Source organism: Heterodontus francisci, chromosome 14 (assembly GCF_036365525.1).
Source record: "Heterodontus francisci isolate sHetFra1 chromosome 14, sHetFra1.hap1, whole genome shotgun sequence".
Classification (NCBI taxonomy): domain Eukaryota; kingdom Metazoa; phylum Chordata; class Chondrichthyes; order Heterodontiformes; family Heterodontidae; genus Heterodontus; species Heterodontus francisci.
The window spans coordinates 21,111,217-21,136,520 of NC_090384.1; the positions used below are offsets into that span (position 1 = coordinate 21,111,217).

The 25,304-nt window shown below is 45.0% G+C and overlaps 1 protein-coding gene across 1 annotated transcript in view; it reads right to left on the bottom strand.

Annotated features, from left to right (window-relative positions):
* The window catches only part of nup160 (nucleoporin 160), a 115,189-nt gene that overhangs the window by 19,878 nt on the left and 70,007 nt on the right, over positions 1 to 25,304 (bottom strand). Inside the window, exons 25-29 of the mRNA XM_068045911.1 lie at positions 22,496 to 22,590; positions 20,872 to 20,968; positions 17,056 to 17,161; positions 10,575 to 10,735; positions 1,378 to 1,438 (exon numbers count right to left, since the gene is read on the bottom strand). Of these exons, the coding sequence (XP_067902012.1) occupies positions 1,378 to 1,438; positions 10,575 to 10,735; positions 17,056 to 17,161; positions 20,872 to 20,968; positions 22,496 to 22,590 (520 nt within the window). The remainder of the gene's footprint in view (positions 1 to 1,377; positions 1,439 to 10,574; positions 10,736 to 17,055; positions 17,162 to 20,871; positions 20,969 to 22,495; positions 22,591 to 25,304) is intronic.

The window sequence follows — 25,304 nt, forward strand, 5'->3', positions numbered from 1 at the left end:
AGTGACCACCTCTCAGTCCTTGTGGAAACAAGTCCCATCTTCACACTGCAAGATCCTCCATCATGTTGTGTGGCACTACGAGACTCAGAACAGACTTAGAAGCACCTGCAAGTTCTCTTCAAAGGGAGGGACACTTACTTCAACACAAAAAGCACCCACACCATATCTCCTTGCACTACACTAATGATCACACTCGACCTTATTCAGCCTTGCCCACAGTATACAATGCTGTCTCCCCACCCCTCCCTCCAGTGCACACAAGACACTGCATCACCCCCACAACAATGCACACAAGATACAGTTGCCCCCAGTAGAGATAGTCTCTCCTCAGTGTACACGTAATGAAGTGCCTCACTTTATATGAAACCACAGTGCCTCTGTATATAAATCAAATGAAGGTTCTTCCCCTTATTACATACACCACTTGACCTATAGCCATTTTTAATATAAACCAACTGCAGTATGTAGAGAACACCAGGCACTTTTTGACCCCACCTCTACATTAGGAGTAGGGTTCCAGGCCATAATACTAACGCCAACCCTGCATTCACAGCACATTGCCACTGCTGACTGGAAATTGAGGGGAGCTGGAAGCAGTAAAATATCTCCTACTCTGGTGGTGATAGTACAAACTACAGGTCATATGATTCACCAGAACTCCAGCTATATAATCTGTTTCCCTGGCACCACATATTCTGCTTGTGTACTTAAATGTTTAAACTACACTCCAATGTTTGGCTGAACGGTTGAATCCAACGGATTGGAAAAGGGCTCTACCTGACTGGTAGGTTTAGCTCCTAATCCACCAATGACAGAGCAATCTTTAGAAATATCACTCCAACAAGAATTGGGAGGAAAGAACCATCCAAAGGTAGAGGTGAACTAAATTGTGGAGGCAGTAAACTCAATACGATGCAAGTTTGTGACGGAAGCAGTGCTGTCAGCAGTGTTCCCAGAATTTGCTGCAGTATCTTGGGATAATTCCTGGATATCCCACTGTGCTTAGGAGTAAGTGACTAACAGAGAGACTGCTCATCAGGACTGCAGGTTGATGAGGTTCTCAGGCAACCAGAGGTTGGAAGGGAGCTATCAACAGCCCACAACAGAGGGCTAATGAGAAGAGGTCAAAAGTAGACATCAGCAACCTGCACCTCTCAAATAGTCAGAAAGTAACTATGACGAAATGGGATCAAAAAGCAAGGTGAGCTGCCATTAAGATTATCTTTACAGCACCACCAACAGGCACAGAGCAGTACAGCAACGTGCAACATTTTCAACAAGGCATCAACATTCTGCGATGCATCGCATGTAGAATTCTACCAGATTCCTTTGATTGTCAGTCTCAAGTAATGACTGATGAAACAAAACATGACTTACTTTGTGTGGCAGTGTACTCCCCGTCGTGGCTCCTCTTCGGTGATGCTCCAGGACGCTCATACTGTCGGGAGGAAGAAACGTTTAAACAGAACGCAGCATCACAGAGAACACACTACAGCCAGCCTGTGGCAAAGGGCTGCAGTGTGTTGAACATGGTATCCTTTAATCCTCCCCAACACAACCACCGATTACCAGGGGCAGCATTGTAAATAAGCGTGTCAACTCACCAGAGCAGGAATGTGGGACCTATCTGGTCAACCAAGCTATCAGGGAGCACCAAATTATCTCACCGCCTGACCTGAACATTTACTTCCTTTGTATGGGGCAAACAGTTATTGGAGTTGGAATGCCGGTGAGTGTGAGTAGGCATGCTGCTCTTTTAAATACTGCTAGGAATCCTCAGTTCAAACATCAGTACTCACTTTTTAAATGGAGACAATTTGGAGTTTCATTTAAATAGCGTGAACACTAACATTGCACTGAGTGCTTTATTTAAATCAATATCCTTGCAGGCTGGTTAATTAGTGCAGTAGCAAAGGGTTTAAACTCATCTGGCAGCAAGAGGGGCATCAGCATGAACACTAGAGAAGAGCTACTAGGTGCATTGAGGTCTGGGAGAAACAGAGACAAACAGTATTAGAATAAAGAATTATTCAGACATAGGAGGGATCAGGTAGGAGAAAAATGAGATGCAGACCAAGATAGGATTACAGTGTGTGTGTGTAAATGAATGGAGTGCAGTAAATAGGTGCCAGCTATGGCTCAGTTGGTAGCACTCTCCCACTTAAGTCAGAATGTTGCAGGTTCAAGTCCTACTCCAGGACTTGCCAGTGCAGACATGATGGGCTGAATGGCCTCCTTCAGTGCTGTGACTTGAACACAAAAATCAACTGAGTGAGTGCTGCACTGTTGGAGGTGCCATCTTTCAGATGAGACATGAAACCAAGGTCCAGTCTGTCATCTCAGGTGGATATAAAAGATCCCATTTCAAAGAACAGCAGGCGGGTTATTCCCCATGTCCTGGCCAATATTTATCCCTCAATCAATCAATCATATAAATACATTATCTGGTCATTGTCACATTGCTGTTCGTGGGAGCTTGCTGTGCACAAATTGGCTGCCATATTTCCTACATTACAACAGTGAATACAGTACTTCATTGGCTGTAAAGCACTTTGACATATCCACTATTCATGAAAGGTGCTATATAAATGAAAGTCTGTCTTTCTTTCTAAATAAGGTTGGCGAACTGAAGGCACAGTAGCCAGATGAAATGATGATATTGTGGCAGTTCCAGAGACTTGGTACAAAGTGAGGGAGGAATGGACACTGTATATTCCTGACTACAATGCATTCAGGGAAGATAAGGAAGGAAAGAAAAGGAAGGCAGTATGGAAAATTTGATCTATATACTGCTACAGCACTTTAAATGGCTGATGTACTTCACAGTTCAAAGAGAGAATCTACCTGGTTAGAATGAAGGAACAATAGAGGAACTAATATGCTACTGCATGTATACTATAGACCACCAAATAGTGGTACACTGCAGAAATATACAAGAACTTGAGAATAGCGATAATGGGGGCTTCAATTATCCTAATATAAATTGGGATAGTAAAAGTCAAAGGGCGGAGCAGGTGAGGAATTCCTGAAATGCGTACAAGAGAACTTTTTAAAAATCAATCTGTTCCCAGCCCAACAAGGAAGGAAGCAGTACTGAACCTAGTTCTGGAAAATGAAGTGGCGCAAGCGGAGCATGTTTCAGTGCGAGAGCATTTGAGGAACACACATCCAATCGTGATTCGTGGTGGACAATTAAACAACTAACCAGAGATGGAGGTGCTACAAAGATCCTCTTTCTCAATGATGAAGGAGCCCAGCACATCAGTACAAAAGACAAGGCTGAAGCATTTGCAACCATTTTCAGCCAGAAGTGCCAAATGGATGATCCATCTCGCCTCCTCCCAAGATCCCCAGCATCATAGATGCCAGTCTTCAGCCAATCCAATTCACTCCACACAGTACCAAGAAATGGCTGACAGCACAGGATACAGCAAAGGCTATGGGCTCTGACAACATCCCAGCAGCAGCACTGAAGACTTACACTCCAAAACTAGCATACCCCTAGCCAAGCTATTCCAGTGGCATCCACCAGCAATGTGGAAAATTGCCCAGGTATGTCCTGTCCGCAAAAAGCAGGACAAATTCAATCCACCCAATTACCTCCCTATCAAATTGCTATCAGGTGGCACTCACTTAGCAATAATCTGCTCACGAATGCTCAGTTTGGGTTCCGCCAGGACCACTTGGCTCCATACCTCATTACAGCACTGCTCCAAACTTGGACAGAAAAAAGAGCTGAACTCGAGGTGAGGCGGGAGTGACTGCCCTTGACATCAAAGCAGCATTTGACCGGAGTATGGCATCAAGGAGCCCTAACAAAACTAGTCAGTGGGAATTGGGAAAAACTCTCCACTGGTTGGAGTCATACCTAGCGCAAAGGAAGATAGTTGTGGTTGTTGGAGGTCAATCATCTCAGCTCCAGGGCATCACTGCACGAGTTCCTCATGGTAGTGTCCTAGGCCCAACCATCTTCGACTGCTTCATCAATGACTTTCCTTCCATCCTAAGGTCAGAACTGAGGAAGTTTGCTGTTGATTGCAGTGTTTAGCACCATTCGCAACTCCTCAGATTCTGAAGCAGTCCGTGTTCATATGCAGCAAGACCTGGTCAATATCCAGGTTTGGGCTGATAAGTGGCAAATAACATTCGTGCCACCCAACTGCCAGGCAATGCCCATCTCCAACAAGAGAGAATCTAATCATCTACCCTGGACATTCAACAGCATTATTGCTGAATCCCCCACCATCAACATCCTGTGGGTTACCATTGAACAGAAACTTAACTGAAACAGCCATATAAATACTGTGGCTACAAGAGCCGGTCAGAGGCTGTGGATTCTGTGGCGAGTAACTCACCTCCTGACTCCCCAAAGCCTGTCCACCATCTACAAGGCACAAGTCAGGAGTGTGATGGAATACTCTCCACTTGCCTGGAGGAGTCAAGCTTCAACAATCAAAAATCTCAACACTATCCAGGAACAAGCAGCCCGCTTAATTGGCATCCCTTCCACCACCTTACAACATTCACCCCCTGCACGACTGGCACACAGTGGCAGCCGTACCAGCTACAAAATGCACTGTAGCACGCGCCAAGGCTCCATCAACAGTATCTTCCAAACCCGCAACCTCTACCACCTAGAAGGACAAGGGCAGCAGATGCATGGGAACATCACCATCTGCAAGTTCCCCTCCAAGTCACACACCATCCTGACTTGGAACTATATTGCCGTTCCTTCACTGTCGCTGGATCAAAATCCTGGAACTCCCTAACAGCACTATGGGTGTACCTACCCCATACGGACTGCAGCAGTTCAAAAAGGCGGCTCAACGCCACCTTCTCAAGGGCAATTAGGGATGGGCAATAAATGCTGGCCTAGCCAGCGACATCCACATCCCGTGAAAGAATAAAGAAGTGATCACAATACCAGGTTAAGAATAGTTATAGATTGTGACAAGGAAACATCAAGTGTGAAAATACTCACTTGAAGGGGGGTTGTCAGTGAGTTGAAATTAAATCGGTCTCAGGTGGACTGGCAGGTAAAACAGTAATTGAGCAATAGGAGGCTCTCAGATCAGAATATTTCAAGTACAGACTAGAAACATTCCCACTAGGGGGAAAGGAAGGACATCCAAACCTAGAGCTCCCTGAACAACTAAGGTTGGAGGTTAAAAAGAAACATAAAAAAGGAAGGCTATGATAAATGTCAGGTTCACAATTCAGTAAAGAACCAAGCTGAACAAAAGTATGAGAAAACTGATGAGGTGCAGAGAGAGTTTGAGAATAGATTAGTGGGCAACTAAAGGGAACTTGAGTTTTCTATAACCATCTAAATACTAAAATAATAGTCAAAGGGAGGGTGCAGCCAATGTTCTCATGGGGGCAAAGTGAGGACTGAGATATTAAATGAGTTCTTTGCATCTGATTTCACTAAAGAGGATGCTGCCAATGTTACAGTTAAGGAGAAATGGGTTGACAAATTGGATTGGATAAAAATAGAAAAAAAGAGGCAATACTTAAAAGTTTGGCAGAGCTCAAAGTAAAAAACAGTCACCTGGTCCTGATGAGATAGGAGGTTGTGAGGGTAGTAAGGGTAGAAATTGCAGAGGCTCTGGCCACAATCTTCCAATTCTCCTTAGATATGGGAGTCGTGCCAGAGGACAGGAGGACTAAAAATGTTACACACCCAATCAAAAAAAAAAAGCAGTGATAGGAATAAACCTGGCAAATATGGGCTAATCAGCCCAATGTCGGTGGTGGGGAACTTTTAGGGACATTAATCCAGAACAAAATTTAATGGCACTTGGAAAACTATGGGTTAATAAATGAATGCAGTGTGGACATGAAATTGGCTAAGGGACTGTCCTGGATAGCGTTGAGCTTTTTGATCGTTGTTGGAGCTACACTCATCCAGGCAAGTGGACAGTATTCTATCACACTCCTGACAGCGCAGTGGTGAACGGTTGTTTTTCAAACTGAATGCAAGGATGCAGGAATCTGTGTTGGGATTGAGGTATACAGGGCATAAATTCAAAATCTGCAGGTGAGAGGAAACTCAAAATGTAGTAACCAGTGACCAGGATAGTAGTAGACTTCAGCAGGATGGCTGAAATGGACAGATACATGGTAGATGAAATTTAATGCGCAAAAGTGCAGTGATTCATTTTGGTAAGAAGAATGAGGAGAGGCAATATGAACTCTATAAGAACAAGGGTGACCACGGTGACTGCTGGAATCTCCCTGCTCAGCATAGTGGGGAAAGTCTTCGCCCGAGTTGTTTTAAACAGACTCCAGAAGCTGGCTGAGCGTGTCTACCCTGAGGCACAGTGCAGCTTTCGAGCAGAGAGATCCACCACTGACATGCTGTTCTCCCTTCACCAGCTACAGGAGAAATGCCGCAAACAACAGATTCCCCTCTATGTTGCTTTCATAGATCTCACCAAAGCCTTTGACCTCGTCAGCAGACGTGGTCTCTTCAGACTACTAGAAAAGATTGGATGTCCACCAAAGCTACTAAGTATCATCACCTCATTCCATGACAATGTGAAAGGCACAATTCAGCCTCATCAAACGCCTTTCCTATCCTGAGTGGCGTGAAACAGGGCTGTGTTCTCGCACCTACACGGTTTGGGATCTTCTTCTCACTGCTGCTCTCACGTGCATTCGAGTCTTCAGAAGAAGGAATTTTCCTCCACACAAGATCAGATGGCAGGTTATTCAACCTTGCCCATCTTAGAGCGAAGACTAAAATACGGAAAGTCCTCATCAGGGAACTCCTCTTTGCTGACGATGCTGCATTAACATCCCACACTGAAGAGTGTCTGCAGAGACTCATCGACAGGATTGCGGCTGCCTGCAACAAATTTGGCCTAACCATCAGCCTCAAGAAAACGAACATCATGGGACAGGACGTCAGAAATGCTCCATCCATCAATATTGGCGACCACGCTCTGGAAGTGGTACAAGAGTTCATCTACCTTGGCTCAACAATCACCAGTAACCTGTCTCTCGATGCAGAAATCAACAAGCGCATGGGAAAGGCATCCGCTGCTATGTCCAGACTGGCCAAGAGGGTGTGGGAAAATGGCACACTAACACGGAACACAAAAGTCCGAGCGTTTCAAGCCTGTGTCCTCAGTACCTTGCTCTACAGCAGCAAGGCCTGGACAACGTATGGTCAACCAAGAGTGACGTCTCAACTCACTCCATCTTCGCTGCCTCCGGAGAATCCTTGGCATCAGGTGGCAGGACCGTATCTCCAACGCAGAAGTCCTCGAAACGGCCAACATCCCCAGCATATACACCCTACTGAGCCAGCGGCGCTTGAGATGGCTTGGCCATGTGAGACGCATGGAAGATGGCACTGTACAGCGAGCTCGTCACTGGTATCAGACCCAACGGCCGTCCATGTCCCCGCTTTAAAGACGTCTGCAAGCGCGATATGAAGTCCTGTGACACTGACCACAAGTCCTGGGAGTCAGTTGCCAGCGATCGCCAGAGCTGGTGGACAGCCATAAAGGCGGGGCTAAAGAGTGACGAGGCGAAGCGACTTAACAGCTGGCAGGAAAAAAGACAGAAGTGCAAGGAGAGCGCCAACTGTGTAACAGCCCCGACAACCAATTTTATCTGCAGTGCCTGTGGAAGAGCCTGTCACTCTAGGATTGGCCTTTATAGCCACTCCAGACACTGCTCCACAAACCACTGACCACCTCTAGGCGCTTACCCATTGTCTCGCGAGACAAGGAGGCCAAAGAAAGTGCAACTTTAAAGGGGGTGCAGGAATGGAAACCTGGGGCTATAAGTACATAAATCTTTGAAGATGGCGGGACAATTGAGAAGGCTGTTAAAAAGGCATCAGGATCCTTGACGTTATAAACAGAGGCAGGGAGTACAAAAGCTAAACCTTTATCAAACACTGGTTCAGTCCCAGCTGGAGTACTGTGACCAATTCAGACCATCACACTTCAGAATGGATGTCAATACCTTAGAGAGGGTGCAGAAGAAGTTTACTAGAATGTTAACAGGGAATGAGGGTCTTCAGTTACATGGAAAGACTAGAGGAACTGGGGTTGTTCTTCTCCGAGCAGGGAAAGTTGGAGATTTGATAGAGCTGGTCAAAATCTTGAAGTGTTTTGATGGAATAAATAAGTTCAGACCAGTGGCAGAAGGGTCAACAACCAGAGGACATGGATTTAAGGTGATTGGTAAAAGAAACAGAGGCAACTTAAGGAACAAATATTTTTTGTAGCAAGTTAAGATGATCTGGTATGTACTGCCTGGTAGGGTGGTGAAAGTAAATTGAATAATAATTTTCAAAAGGGGATCGGATAAATACTTGAAAAGAAAAAAAGAAATACAGGACTGTAGGACTAATTGGATAGCCCTTTCAAGGACCCAGCACAGGCCTCAATAGGCTGAATGGTCTTTTTCTGTGCTGTTTCATTCTGTGACACAAGTGACACTGGCCTGGAACTTTATCACACAAATTTCATAAATTTGAAAAATGTTTTCAAGTATTTATCCAACTCCCATTTGAAAGTTATTACTGAATCTGCTCCCACCACCCTTTCAGGCAGTCCATACAGATGAGAATGATTCATTCCGTAAAAAAAATTCTCATGTCGCCTGATTCTTGCGCCAATCACCTTAAATCTGTGCCTTCTGGTTACTTAACCCTTCTGCCACTGGAAACAGTTTCTCCTTATTTACTCGATCAAAACCTTCCAAGATTTTGAACACCTCTGTCAAATCTCCTCTTAACCTTCTCTGCTCCAAGCAGAACACAGTTTCTCCACGTAGCTGAAGTCCCTCATCCCTAATAGCATTCCAGTACATTTCCTGTGCACCTTTAAACGTTCTTCCTAAAGTGTGGTGCTCAGATTTGCAAACGATACTCCAGCTGAGGCCTGACCAGTTTTTTACATAAAGGTTAAGCTTAACTTTCTTGTTTTAGTAATCTATGCTTCTATTAATAAAGAAGATCTCATATGCTTTTTATTTTAAAATAGACTTTTCAGCTTGCCCTGGCATATTCAACCATTTGTATAAATACATCCCTTGGTCTCTGTTCCTGGATCCGCTTTAAAATTAAACCATATTGCCTTTCCTCATTCTTCCTAGCAAAATGCATCCTATCTACCCAATTTACCAGTCTGTCTATGCCCTCCTGAAGCCTGTTACTATTCTCTTCATTGTTCACTACATTTGAGTTTTGTCATTTGTAAACTGTGAAATTATGCTGTGGGCGGCACAGTGGTTAGCACTGCAGCCTCACAGCTCCAGCGACCTGGGTTCGATTCTGGGTACTGCCTGTGCAGAGTTTGCAAGTTCTCCCTGTGACCGCGTGGGTTTTCGCCGGGTGCTCCGGTTTCCTCCCACAGCCAAAGACTTGCAGGTGATAGGTAAATTGGCCATTGTAAATTGCCCCTAGTGTAGGTAGGTGGTAGGGAATATGGGATCTCTAAATAAAAAATAAATAAACCCATGTCCAGGCCATTAATGTTATCAGAAAGAGCAGCTGTCGCAACATCTACATGGGGAACATCACTGCACATCTCCCCCACAGTCTGAGGAACAACTGTTCACCACCAGTCTTTACTTTCTGCTTCTTAGTTAATTTTATATCTGTGCGGTCAGTGCCTCTTTAATCCCATGGGCTTCAATTTTGCTAACAAGTCTATTATGTGGTACTTAGTCAAATGTGTTTTGAAAGTCCATATACAACATCAAGCACATTACCATCAACCTTCTCCATTACTACATTAGGAAAGTATTGAAATAGTGTGATCTCCAACAATGCACTGGGAGCTTTATTTCAAGTTACCAACACACTCTCAGGCATTAGCATGAAGGGGCCTGCAGCCACTCTCACTCTTTAGTTCACTGTTCCACCATTAACACTCTCTAGACAAATGCTTTGTCTTCTACTACAATTATTACCACTCCCTTTGCCTTTTATTCTATGACATCTGTCATTTAATCTCTCCTGCCCACCATCCTATCACAGACCTTCCCTATTGTTCTTCTTTCCCCCGCCACCACTCCCCGCCTTTCACTTGCTCAAAGCCTGTTACATTTCTGATGAAGGGTCATTGATCTGAAACGTTAACTCTGCTTCTCTCTCCATAGATGCTGCTAGACCTGCTGAATATTTCCAGCACTTTGTTTTTTTTAATCTCAGTTACTGGAGAGAAGCCCTCCCAGTTCAACACATAGCACACTGAGCATGCATGGACCCACACTCAGTCAATGAGCCGCTCACTGCATCCTCACCCTGAGAAACAGACACATCTCCACAATTCACCAGGCAACAAGTACTCCAGCTGTCAGCACTTCCCTCCCTAACTGCACTGCGGGTGTACCTACACGACATGGACTACAGCAGTTCAAGAACATAGCTCACCATCACCTTCTCAAGGGCAATTAGGGATGGGTAGCAAAGCGACACTCACATCCAGTGAAAGAATTTTTGTTTAAAAGTGATAATTGGAGTTTGTAGACACATGTTCTCACTAGCTAATAGTGAGGCTCTGTCTAACGCCTCACGATGATTGGCGTGTTGAAATGTTCTTTCATACCATAGCTCCAGAAGCCGGCCGTACAATCCAGGCGTACTGCGGTCGGATTTGTCGCAGGCAATTTATCCCCACTAAGTAACAGTTGACTTGTTTCTGGAGTCCATCCAAAGAGCAGACTTCTCGTCCAAGTCGCATTCCATATTCAAACATCACCGTCCCAGCTAGAAGAGAAGAGAAAGAATAATTGCCAAAACCACCCAAACTGGTAAAACATTCTTTGGCAGCTCTGCCCCAGCGTCTCCACCCGCCCCCAAAGAGCAGCTCCTCCAGCCACCTCACCGAGAACACATTAAACAGCAGCTCTCCTCATATAAAATCCACAAGAATTAAACAAATATATTCACCCTACAATCCCAGCCTGTATATTCACCTGCAGGAAACTGGTTGGCTGCACACCAACCATCAGCTGTCAGATCGCCACAAGGAACAGCTCATGAATGGAGTTGGTCTGATCCACAACCAGCATGCACAGAGCACATTCAACCTGCACAGTAAGATGTGCCAAGCAGAGGGACAGAATGACAGATGGACAGAAGAAACAGGGAAACAGTGCCACAGTGCTCAGGATCCATACAAAGGTCTGTATACTCAGAACTCCAATAAACCTGGATTTCCTTAGTGTCTTTTAATGCAGAGAAACGCCCCAAAACTTCCCAGAAGCATAATCAGAAGTGCGGATGCAGAGTTAAAACAGATGTTTGGAGGAAAGGTCAATAGCTTTATCAAAAGCTTTTTGTTTTAAATCAAGAAGGTGGGTTTTTAAAAAGGGATGTGCGGAGGGGTTTAGGAAGGGAATTCCAAAGGGACCTGGACCACAACAAACCATAGGGTGAAGGAAGGAACACACAAGAAGCCAAAATCAACTGGATGGGTAGTTCGGTGGGTGCAGGGGTGGTTTAGGACTGGACACTGTGACAGATATAGGAAGGCATGACGTGATTTAAGTACAAGGATGAGAACTTTCAAAACCTGAGTATTGGGAGACCTGGAGTCATAAGACCTGGAGTAAAAAATGATGCAAGATCATGAATGACAGAAAAGGGGTTTTAAAAAAAGAGGATGAGTGAACCCAGGCTATTGCTACACATTTCCAAGTGTTGAACATACGGCGCTAACACAGATTTGGGAGCAGTAACGGTCAACCTAGCTATCTTCACAACCTGTATATAGTGCACTGTATGGAGAGATCTGAAGACGTTGATGAAAAGCACATTTAAAAAATGAGCAAAATTAATTGTTTTATTTTATTTATTTATAAGTCATAAAAATCATAGAAAGTTCACGGCACAGAAAGAACCACTTGGCCCATCGTGTCTGTGCTGGCTGAAAAACAATCCACCCATCTTAATCGCACCTTCCAGCATTTGGTCCATAGCCCAACAGATTACAGCACTTGAGGTGCATATCCAGACTCCTTTTGAACGAGTTGAGGGTTTCTGCCTCAACAACCCTTTCAGGCAGTGAGTACCAGACCCCCACCATTCTCTGGGTGAAAAATCTCTTCTTCGTCTCCCCTCTAATCTTCATACCAATCACTTTAAATCTATGCCCTAAAATAAAAGCAAAATACTGCAGATGCTGGAAATCTGAAATAAAAACAAGAAATGCTGGAACCACTCAGCAGGTCTGGCAGCATCTGTGGAAAGAGAAGCAGAGTTAACGTTTCGGGTCAGTGACCCTTCTTCGGAACTAGCAAATATTAAAAACAAAGAACAGTACAGCACAGGAACAGGCCATGCGGGCCTCCAAGCCTGCGCCGATCTTGATGCCTGCCTAAACTAAAACCTTCTGCACTTCCGGGGACCGTATCCCTCTATTCCCATCCTATTCATGTATTTGTCAAAATGCCTCTTAAATGTCTCTATGGTACCTGCTTCCACCACCTCCCCCGGCAACAAGTTCCAGGCACTCACCACCCTCTGTGTAAAGAACTTGCCTCGCACATCCCCTCTAAACTTTGCCCCTCGCACCTTAAACCTATGTCCCCTAGTAACTGACTCTTCCACCCTGGGAAAAAGCTTCTGACTATCCACTCTGTCCATGCCGCTCATAACTTTGTAATCCTATATCATGTCATCCCTCCACCTCCGTCGTTCCAGTGAAAACAATCCAAGTTTATCCAACCTCTCCTCATAGCTAATGCCCTCCAGACCAGGCAACATCCTGGTAAACCTCTTCTGTACCCTCTCCAAAGCCTCCACGTCCTTCTGGTAGTGCACGCAATATTCTAAGTGTGGCCTAACTAAAGTTCTGTACAGCTGCAGCATGACTTGCCTATTTTTATATTCTATGCCCCAACCGATGAAGGCAAGCATGCCGTATGCCTTCTTGACTACCTTATCCACCTGCGTTGCCACTTTCAGTGACCTGTGGACCTGTACGCCCAGATCTCTCTGCCTGTCAATACTCCTAAGGGTTCTGCCATTTACTGTATACTTCCCACCTCTATTAGACCTTCCAAAATGCATTACCTCACATTTGTCCGAATTAAACTCCATCTGCCATTTCTCTGTCCAAGTCTCCAACCGATCTATATCCTGCTGTATCCTCTGACAATCCTCATCACTGTCCGTAACTCCACCAACCTTTGTGTTGTCCGCAAACTTACCAATCAAACCAGCTACATTTTCCTCCAAATCATTTATATATACTACAAACAGCAAAGGTCCCAGCACTGATCCCTGCGGAACACCACTCGTCACATCCCTCCATTCAGAAAAGCACCCTTTCACTGCTACCCTCTGTCTATGACCAAGCCAGTTCTGTATCCATCTTGCCAGCTCCCCTCTGATCCCATGTGACTTCACCTTTTGTATCAGTCTGCCATGAGGGACCTCGTCAAAGGCTTTACTGAAGTCCATATAGATAACATCCACTGCCCTTCCTTCATCAATCATATTTGTCACTTCCTCAAAAAACTCAATCAAATTAGTGAGACACGACCTCCCCTTCACAAAACCATGCTGCCTCTCGCTAATAAGTCCATTTGTTTCCAAATGGGAATAAATCCTGTCCCGAAGAATCCTCTCTAATAATTTCCCTACCACTGACGTAAGGCTCACCAGCCTATAATTTCCTGGATTATCCTTGCTACCCTTCTTAAACAAAGGAACAACATTGGCTATTCTCCAGTCCTCTGGGACCTCACCTGTAGCCAATGAGGATGCCAAGATTTCTGTCAAGGCCCCAGCAATTTCTTGCCTTGCCTCCCTCAGTATTCTGGGATAGATCCCATCAGGCCCTGGGGACTTATCTACCTTAATGCTTTGCAAGACACCCAACACCACCTCCTTTTTGATAATGAGATGACGGAGACTATCTACACTCCCGTCCCTAGGCTCATCATCCACCAAGTCCTTCTCCTTGGTGAACACTGATGCAAAGTACTCATTTAGTACCTCACCCATTTCCTCTGGCTCCACACATAGATTCCCTTCTCTGTCCTTGAGTGGGCCAACCCTTTCCCTGGTTACCCTCTTGCTCTTTACATACGTATAAAAAGCATTGGGATTTTCCTTAATCCTGTTTGCCAATGACTTCTCATAACCCCTTTTAGCCCTCCTGACTCCTTGCTTAAGTTCCTTCCTACTGTCTTTATATTCCTCAAGGGATTCGTCTGTTCCTAGCCTTCCAGCCCTTACGAATGCTTCCTTTTTCTTTTTGACGAGGCCCACAATATCCCGTGTTATCCAAGGTTCCCGAAACTTGCTAAACTTATCTTTCCTCCTCACAGGAACATGCTGGTCCTGGATTCTAATTAACTGACGTTTGAAAGACTCCCACATGTCAGATGTTGATTTACCCTCAAACAGCCACCCCCAATCTAAATTCTTCAGTTCCTGCCTAATATTGTTATAATTAGCCTTCTCCCAATTTAGCACCTTCACCCGAGGACTACTCTTATCCTTATCCACAAGTACCTTAAAACTTATGGAATTATGGTCACTGTTCCCGAAATGCTCCCCTACTGAAACTTTGACCACCTGGCCGGGCTCATTCCCCATACCAGGTCCAGTACGGCCCCATCCCGAGTTGGACTATCTATGTATTGTTTCAAGAAAACTCAAAGGTTATAAGCAAGTGAGCCGGGAGTGGGGCAAGAGATAACAAAGGAGGTGGTGTAGATTGGACAAGGCCACATAGCTGACCAAGAGGTCATGGAGCAAAGGCAAACAATATGTTAATGGTGCAATGAAAGACAAAGCATTAGTACAGATAGTGTGTTAACGATCTGAAGATTGAACAGCAGCAAGTACAAACATGAAAAAAAACAGTGGGTAAGCAAACTGAACAAACTACAATGAAATGAAATAAACAAAAGACAAAAAAATTGTAAAAAAATGTAAAAAAGAAAAAATAACTAAAAATATAAGTTAAAATGGGGGGCCCATCAAGCTCTGAAATGATTGAACACAATGTTCAGTCCGGCAGGCTGTAGTGTGCCTAATCGGAAAATGAGATGCTGTTCCTCGAGCTTGCGTTGATGTTCAGTGGAAGACTGCAGCAAGCCCAGGATAGAGATATGAGCATGAGAGCAGGGGTGGTGGGGGGCGGGGGGCAGTGTTGAAATGGCAAGCAACTGGAAGCTCAGGGACCTGCTTGCGGACTGAGCGGAGGTGTTCCGCAAAGTGGTCACCCAGTCTGCACTTGGTCTCCCCAATGTAGAGGAGACCACATTGTGAGCAGCGAATACAGTATACTACATTGAAAGAAGTACAAGTAAATCGCTGCTTCACCTGAAAGGAGTGTTTGGGGCCTGGGAGAGTGAGGAGAGAGGAGGTAAATGGGTAGGTATTACACCTCCTGCGATTGCAGGGGATGGTGCCATGGGACGGGGACGAGGTGGTAGGGGTAATGGAGGAGTGGACCAGGGTATCGCAGAGGGAACGATTCCTTTGGAATGCTGACAGGGGAAGGGAGGGGAAGATGCGTTTGGTAGTGGCATCACGCTGGAGGTGGCAGAGGATGATCCTTTGGATATGGAGGCGGATGGGGTGGAAAGTGAGGACAGGGGGAACCCTGTCGCGGTTCTGGGAGGGAGGGGAAGGGGTGAGGGTAGAGGTGCGGGAAATGGGCCGGACACGGCTGAGGGCCTATCAACAACAGTGGGGGGGAATCCTCGGAGAGCAAGCGAGGGTGAAAAAGTGAAGTACCTGAGGAGTGGGAACTGTTTATAATGCCAGCTAGCTCGACGGGCAGCAGTTCAGAGAGAATGGGGTCAAGGGAGCAGGTGGTAGGTCTGAAGTATGAGATTAGCTCAAAGTGCGTGAGGAGAGACAGGAGAGAAACTACAGAGACAGATTTTTGGCTAGAATACGACTTGAGTGAAGTTAGCAGACAAGGTTTTTAAAGACAAGAAAACAAGGATGGAGGTCCGAAAGGGGAAAAGGTGCCAAGAGAACAAAGTGGGATTTGGGTGATAAGGGACACACCGCCACCATGATGGTTTAGGCAGGGCAGTGGTAAGGGACAAGGTGTCACCAACCCACAAGCCAAGTTTCAGCCAAAGCCTGAAGGTCAATGCAATCAATGACAATACGATTTGAGTGAATGGAAGAAAACATGAAGGGGGCTGTGATTATGGAGTTCAAAGGAGCAGTACTGAATCAGGTGAGAGTTCAGGACAGAGACTGCTGAACTTAGTCTCCAGTAGGCACAATGGGCAGCAAGACTGGAAAGAGGACAAAGCAGTTGGGGCTCTTGTCCACAAGTGCCCCGATGAGTCTTTTGGAGAATGAAGAGAGACTTAGAGGAGTAGCTGTGAGTTTATTCAAGGTGGGATTCAAACTTGGGCCAGTAAGAGAGCAGGAAGGCTTTGGGGAATGGGTGATAGAGACAAAGTACCCAAGAGGGAACAAATGGCTGGGCTGAGCAGCAGGGAGGGGAAGGAGGATAGAGAGAAAAAGTGAGCTAAAAATAATAGGCTACGGTCAAGACAGTTAGCCAAAATTTGCACATGAATGGACAGAGGAAATTCAGGTCACACAGACATGTCTGGGATTAGGACAGACGTGCCCTGGAGGATAGGGAGGGAAAGGAATGAAGCAGTCCAATGTTGAAGCCTGAGGCCCTGTGGTACTTGTAAACAGTGTGGAGTCAGTGTGGACAAAGGAAAGGAAGGCTAGGCATGCAGCCCGACGTGCTACTGCAGTCTTGTGGGAAGTTTACACAATGCAGGCTTGTGTGTGGGAGAGGCAGAGTGTAAAGAGTTACTGAACAGGCAGTGACAGGGCGTTGAGTACTTAACAGTACAGGAATGACATAATTTGTTTCACAGTGGGACATAGCAAATTGATGTTACACGTTTAACAGTGGACTGGTTGCTGCACTGTTACCAAATTAATGATCAAACCCCAACCCTGCGAGGCAGAGCAGATGGCTGTTAAATTGGTTTCAAGAAAAGTACACCAGCCCAGTGCAGCTGGTATTTAAATGGCATGAGATTACATCAGGAACTGGTCAACATGGGCCCATACTTTACCTTTCCTAAAATTGTGCCGTTGGACATGGAATGCGTACAACAACTCATAGTAGTTGTGAGTCACAAGGTCCACGGCCCGAGCACGAGACTCGATGATTCCAACAACCTGAAACACAGAAGCACAGAGAACTTGAAACCCAGTACAATCAAAACATTGAGATCAGATGCACTGTAACACCAGGACATTTCCAATACTCACACCAGCAACCCTCTCAATCATGCACTTAGGTGAGGCCACTATTATGGGTTGCTTTGTCGAGCCCTCCACGCACTGAATGCACCATCGGGTACTGTGTACACAATACTCACCTATACCAGCGCAGACCCATCAGTAAGGTCACTGTTGTTGCACCGATTTTCAGAGTGGCTGATACAGTGCAGCAATTTTATTAACATAGCACTCTGAAGTGGGAGGGTGAACAGCCAGAGGTCGTGGTCCATATCAATACCAACAACTTAGGTAGAAAGAGGGAGGTGGTTCTACAAGCACATTTTAGGGAGCTAGGAAAATATAGAAAATAGGAGTAGGCCATTCGGCCCTTCGAGCCTGCTCTGCCATTCATTATGATCATGGCTGAACATCCAACTCAGTAACCTGTTCCCGCTTTCCCCCCCCATATCCTTTGATAGAAACATAGGAAAGAAACTAGCCATCTCCAGATTTCTCATTATACCATGCACACCTAAGTATAGAAACAGGGGGATACAGCAGATGAATGTGAGGCTGGAGAAATAGTGCAGAAAGGAGGGCTTTAGATTCCTGGGACGTTGGGACCAGTTCTGGGGGAGGTTGGGCCTGCACAGACCTGATAGGTTGCACCTCAACAGGGCCAGGACCAATGTTCTCGCAGGGAGTTTTGCGAATGCTGTTGGGGAGAGTTTAAAGCAACCTGGCGGGGGGATGGGAACCAGGATGCAGCATTAGGAAGGAGAAACAAGGTGCACAAAGGATTGGGAGAGACAGATAGCTAGAGTAAGAAATAGTAAGGTATTAGGTGGTGTCAGAGCAAGAGGTAATGCAATAAGGTCTAAATTTGGTTACAGTCCATGTATGTGAATGCAATAAGTGTGGTAAATAAATGCAGTGAGTTGCAGATGTAATTAGCCATCTGGGAATATGATGTGGCTATAACGGAAACCTGGCTCAAAAAAAAGACAAAACTGGCTACTGAATATCCCTGGAAAAGGAAAAGGGGCGGTAGCATTGGTTAAGGCGAATATTACAGTGTTGGTGAGAGGGGATTTGCTGGAGCAGTCAAGGACAGACTATTATGTTAGAGCTAATAGAGGTGTCACTACACTACTGGTGTATTCTGTAGGCCACCAACTAGTGGGAAAGATATACAGGAACAAACTTGCAGGAAAAAGAGGTGCAAAACCTATAGAGTAGTTCTAATGGGAGACTTTAATTATCCCATTATAGACGGGGATAGTAATTGTGTACAAAGTAGAGAGGGGGAAGAGTTTATAAAGTGTGTTCTGGAGAATTTTCTTAATTAGTACATTTCTGACCCAACAAAAGGAGGCATTGCTGGATTACGTTCGAGGGAATAAGATGGATCAAGTAGATCAAGTGTTAGTAGGGGAACATTTAGGGAACTGTGATCATAGTATTATGAGGTTTGGATTAGTTATGGAAGAAGACAAGGAGCTATCTAAAGTAAAAATACTTAACTGGAGGAAGGCCAATTTCAATGAGTTGAAAACAGACATGTCCCAGGTAAACTGAAATGAAAGATTGGCAGGAAAAACAGAAACAATGGGCTGCCTTTAAAGAGGAGTTCGTTCAGGTACGGTCAAGGGGAAAGGGCAGGGCAAGCAAAGGCAGAGCTCCCTGGATAGCAACAGTAATGAAGCAGTAAAAGGGTGCACATAACAGATGTCAGATTGATAATACAAGCGAGAACCAGGTTGAATATAGACAGTTCAGAGAGGAAGTGAGAGAGTATGAGAAGAAACTGGCAACCAACAAAGGGGAATTCAAACATCTTCTACAGGCATATAAATAATAAAAGGGTATTAGGAGGGGTGGAGCTGATTAGGGACCAAATGGAGGCAGAGGGCATGGCTGAGGTACTAATGTGTACTCTGCATCTTTCTTTACCACGGAAGATGACGTTGCCAAAGTCATAGGTGAAGAAGGAGGCAATTGAGACAGTGGATGCACTAAACATTGAAGAGGAGGTATTAGAAAGGCTGTCTGTACATAAAGTTGATAAGTCACCAGGACCAGATGAGATGCATCCAAGGATACTGAGGGAAGTAAGGGTGGAAACTGCTGAGGCACTGGGCATAATTTTCCAATCCTTCTTAGATACAGGGGTGGTACCAGAGGACTGGAGAATTGCAAATGTTACATCCTTGTTCAAAAAAAGGATGTAAGGATAAGCCCAGCAACCACAGGCCAGTCAGTTTAACCTCAGTGGTGGGAAACTTTGTTAATTTGGTCCTGGATTATCATTTCTAAGTCACTTGTACAAGTCTGGATTAATTAAGGAAAGTCAGCATGGATTTGTTCAAGGCAAATTGCGTTTAACATGATTGAGTTTTTTTGTTGAGGAAACAAGAGGATTAATATAGTATATATAGACTTCCAAAAGGCATTTGATAAAGTGCCACATAATAGGTTTGTCAGCAGAGTTAAGGCCCATGGAATAAAAGGGACAGTGGCAGCAAGCACAGAAACAGAGTAGTGGTAAATGGTTGTTTTTCAGACTGGAGGAGTGGTGTTCCCAGTAGTCAGCATTAGAACCACTGCTTTTCTTGATCTACAATAATAACTTAGACTTGGGTGTACAGGGCACAATTACAAAATTTGCCGATGACACAAAACTTGGAAGTATTGCGAACTGTGGGGAGGTTAGTAATACACTTCAGGATAACAATCAGGCTGGTGGAATGGGTAGAGAGATGGCAGATGAAACTTAATGCAGAGAGGGGTGAAGAAGTGATACATTTTGGTAGGAAGAACAATATGAATTAAAGGGTACAATTCTAAAGTGGGTGCAGGATACAGAAGGACAGGAAGGAGGTTATATGTGCATACATCATTGAAGGTGGCAGGGCAGGTTTAGAAAGTGGTTACAAAGGCATATGGGATCCTTGGCTTTATAAATAGAGGCACACAGTACAAAAGCAAGGAGGTTATGGTGGACCTTTATAAAAACACTGGTTCAGCCTCAACTGGAGTATTGTGTCCAATTCTGAGCAACACACTTTAGGAAGGACGTGAAGGCTTTGGAGAAGGTGCAGAAAAGACTTAAGAGAATAGCTCCAGGGATGAGGGACTTCAATTATTTGGATAGCTTGGAGAAGCTGTGGCTGTTCTCCTTGGAGAAGGCAAGGTTGAGGGGAGATTTGATAGTGGTGTTCAAAATCATGAGGGGTCTAGACAGAGTAGATAGAAAGAAACTGGTTCCTTTGGCGGAGGGGTAGAGAACCAGAGGACACAGAGTTTAGTTGAATGGCAAAAGAACCAAAGGTGACTTGAGAATTTTTTTTTACACATCAAATGGTTGGGATCTTGAATGCACTGCCCGAGACTGTGGTGGAGCTAGATTCAATTCTGTATTTCCAAAGGGAATTTCTAAAGGATAAGCACCTGAAGATTTAAAAAAAATTGCAGGGTTACAGAAAAGCAGCAGGGGAGTGGGACTAGCCAAGTTGCCTTTGCAGACATCGGGCATAGACTCAATGGGCCGAATGGCCTCCTTCTGTGCTGTAACTATTCTATGATTCTATGACTCCATTCCAACAGTGTCTGGGTGAGACAGGTTCCCTTCCACCTCCCCCTACAAAATCCCAAGCTTTGCTTACCTCATCATGAAGGTTAATGTAAGGAAATTCCACCAGATCCTGAAGTTGTGAGCGCTCACAAAGAACCACCACCAATTGACGTAGGCAGTCCAGCTGTCTGCAGGAGACACACACATTGTACACTTTGAAGCACAAGACGAGAGCAACTGCCTCACTTTCCCAGCCATTCCCCTTCCTATGTATTTGCCCTGCAGCCATGTGCCACATCCCTCTGGGATCTCAATCTCGGAAGACACCTTTAACTTTCTAACCAACTGCTAGTTCACACTATAACCCTTGTTTGTTTCTCCCTAGTTTCACTTTAACCATTAGCTGAAAATATCCAAAGACATTAAAATGTATTTCTTCTATTTGCTCCCCCTTGGCTTTGTTGAAACCGTGAAGATGGAGCTCTGTTTCATAAAAAGTGCTGTACCATTTCACACACACCATCAGTCTGCTGTGAAGGGAGAGCTGAGTGTATCTAGGGTATCTCATCAAGGCCACAATTTAATAGCTGTGCCTTCAAAGTCAGGGAATCACTGCATCCTTTATAATAAAATGACAGATGCGCAAGGGACACAGAGGGAGACAGACAAACACAGAGAGAAACATAGCTGTTTAGTAATATAAAATAAAAGCAGTCAATACGACATTGGTTCGGAACTAACCATCATGTTGGTGGAGTGCCAGAAGAAGTAAGAACCAGCGTGAACCGGCATTTTCAGAATATTATCGTGACTACAAATTCATAGAATAGCTACAGCACACAAGGTGGTCATTCGGCCTGTCGAGCCAGGTGCCTACCTACACCAGGAACAGACAAATTCAATGGGATCCAGTCCACAATGAAATGACTGTAGCATCACTTCCCATTAGGTACAACTACAAAGCATCTCACTGATGTCACCAGCAGGAAGAGATTGGCACTGCAGTCTGTATTTGTTTAATTGCAGCATGCATCTCTTCAGCTGTAAAATACATTAAATTACAATTAACAGACACAGAATGCAACAGTGCTATTTCCAACAAAGGTGAATTCTTTCATCTATCTAATCAGACACTAACCACTACCAGCCTTCTCCAATGCAGTGTTTTATAGGTCTGAAGCCTGCCTTCAGATAACTGTCAACACCCTGTCAGCTAGCACAACCTACACAGGCCTCCACTGAATCTGCCTCGCCCTTACACACAAAGCCTCGTTAGCAAACCTCGGGGAGTATTGTGCATAGGACAAACTAATACCAAGGGGGGGGGGGGGGGGGGGGAGGGGGAGGATGTGGTCTGACCCCAAGGGAATAGACTAAAGGACAAAAGTCAATAGAAGGTGCAGGGTCAGCAGAGACAAAGGCCCCACCCTGTCACCCCATTTGAACAGCAGGGGAACGAATGCTCCACGTCCCCTGGATAGAGATTCTGCAGCTGCCACATTCATCATTCCAGCTGTAATCTTGGCCGTGTCCCCCAGCACAGGGCACCATTCAGTAAAGTACAGCTGTGTTGCAGCAGACCCAGGATGTGCTCATAGGATAGCTAACAACTCTTCAAATAATGCTAACAATACTGAACTCAACATCACAGCATGCCAGCTCATCACTTCACTGAGAGGGGGATGGTGCCAACAGCGCACGTTCCATTCGCTCACCTGCTGGTGTCCGGATTCTGTGTTAGTGACTCATAAGCCTGATGGTTGTGGCCCAGGTCCAAGTGATGCTTGAAAATCTTCGTCCACAGTGCGGCCTGAGAGGAAAGCAGTGATTAACATGGGTAGGCACTGCCCTCTGAGGGAGATATCACCATTACATGATTTAACAATCCCCAGTACCACAGTCACACCAACATACACGCTCACCATCACTATGACCAACGTGGGTAGGCACTGCCCTCAGGAGGGAGATCCCCATTACTTTCTCACTTAGTTTTGTATTAAAATGGAATGTATTTTTGTTTAATCAATTCCTTTAAATGTTTTCCACCTTTCAGTCTATTTAGCGACTAAACCTGAGCCAGCTCTCCCCTCATACTTATGTAACTGGCTTTAAGTTTAAGATTCCTGTTTTGGACTCAAGTATGCCACTCTCAATCTTAATATGGAATTCAATTGCATTATGATCACTTTTTTCCCCTGCAGAGGATCTTTTACTTTGAGATTACTAATTAACCCTGCCTCATTACACAAGATATAAAATAGATTTGTCTAGAGTTGGTTCCACAACATATTAATCTATGAAGCTGTCATGAAAGCATTCTACAAACTCATCTCCCAGGCTACTTTTGCCAATTTGATTTGTCCACATGATTACCACATTGCCTCTGTTACAAGCCCCAATTGTTTCTTGCTTAATGCTCTGTCCAACGGTATTACTATTGTTAGAGGGCCTATAAACTACTCCCACCATTTTTTTCTCACCCTTATTGTTGCAATTCTCCACCCAATCTGATTCTACTTCCTGATCTTCTGTCCTTACGTCATCCTTTATCAGGGCTGCTGCTCACCTTTTCCATTCTGACTGTCTTTTCAAAATGTTGTGTATCGTGGATTATTTCTCAACGTGAATCATCCAGCAAATATGTCTCTGTAATGGCGATCATATCAGAACCATTTAAATAAAAGCAAAATACTGCGGATGCTGGAAATCTGAAACAAAAACAAGAAATGCTGGATTCACTCAGCAGGTCTGGCAGCATCTGTGGAAAGAGAAGCAGAGTTAACGTTTCGGGTCAGTGACCCTTCTTCGGAACCCTTCGGTTCCGAAGAAGGGTCACTGACCCGAAACGTTAACTCTGCTTCTCTTTCCACAGATGCTGCCAGACCTGCTGAGTGAATCCAGCATTTCTTGTTTTTATATCAGAACCATTTACCTCGATTTGTGCCACTAGTTCGTCTATCTTGTACGAATGCTTTGTGCACTTAGAAAAAGAGCCTTTTTGTTTTAAAACCACTGTTCTTTGCACGGACCTTATTCGCTAATGCACTATTACCATTAAACTCTCTGTTCCTTCTTGTCTCATTCTGCGTGTCTTTATCCAAATCATGACAAGTCTATTATTTCAACTTTTCTCTTTAGATTTACAAATTTCCCTTCACCTGACCCCCTCCCCTTTTAGATTAAAGATCTATCAATAATAGTATTATGATTCACAAGGATACTAAACGCAGCCTACTTTCCTTGGAGCCCACCACAAAGGCTCCCCAATACTGGTGTCAGTGCCCTATAAAATCAAAATGCCTTTTTTCCCACACCACTCTCGGCTGCATGATTAATTCTTTCATTTTTTTTTATTCATTCATGGGATGTGGGCATCGCTGGCTTGGCCAACATTTATTGCCCATCCCTAACTGCCCTCGAGAAGGTGGTGGTGAGCTGCCTTCTTGAACCACTGCAGTCCTTGGGGTGTAGGTACACCCACAGTGCTGTTAGGAAGGCAGTTCCAGGATTTTGACCCAGTAACAGTGAAGGAACAGCAAACTAGTTCCAAGTCAGGATGGTGTGACTTGGAGGGGAACTTTCAGGTGGTGGTGCTCCCATGCATTTGCTGCCCTTGTCCTTCGAGGTAGTAGAGGTCGCGGGGTTGGAAAGTGCTATCGAAGGAGCCTTAGTGAGTTGCTGCAAAGCATCTTGTAGATGGTACACACTGCTGCCAATGTGCGTTGGTGCTGAAGGGAGTGAATGTTGAAGGTAGCAAATAGGGTGCCAATCAAGTGGGCTGCTTTGTCCTGGATGGTGTCGAGCTTCTTGAGTGTTGTTGGAGTTGCACCCATCCAGGTAAGTGTCGAGTATTCAATCACACTCCTGACTTGTGCCTTGTAGATGGTAGACAGGCACTGGGGAGTCAGGAGGTGAGTTACTCGCCTCAGAATTCCTAGCCTCTGACCTGGTCTTGCAGCCACAGTATTTATGCGGCTGTTCTAGTTCAGTTTCTGGTCAACAGTAACCCTCAGGATGTTGATAGTGGGGGATTCAGTGATGGTAATGCCATTGAACATCAAAGGGAGAGGATTAGATTTTCTCTTGTTTGAGATGGTCATTGCCTAGCACTGGTGTGGCACGAATGTTACTTGCCACTTATCAGCCCAAGCCGGTATGTGGTCTTAGTTTTGCCACATATGGACATTGGCTGCTTCAGTATCTGAAGAGTTGTGAATGGTGAACATTGTGCAATCATCAGCGAACATCCCCACTGCTGACTTTATGATGGAGGAAAGTTCATTGACGAAACAGCTAAAGATAGTTGGGCCGAGGACACTACCCTGAGGAACTCCTGCAGTGATGTCCTGGAGCTTAGATGATTGACCTCCAACAACCACAACCATCTTCCTTTGCGCTAGGTATGACTCCAACCAGCAAAGAATTTTCCCCGATTCCCATTGACTCTAGTTTTGCGAGGGCTCCTTGATGCCATAGTCGGTCAAATGCTGCCTTGAAGTCAAGGGCAGTCACTCTCACCTCACC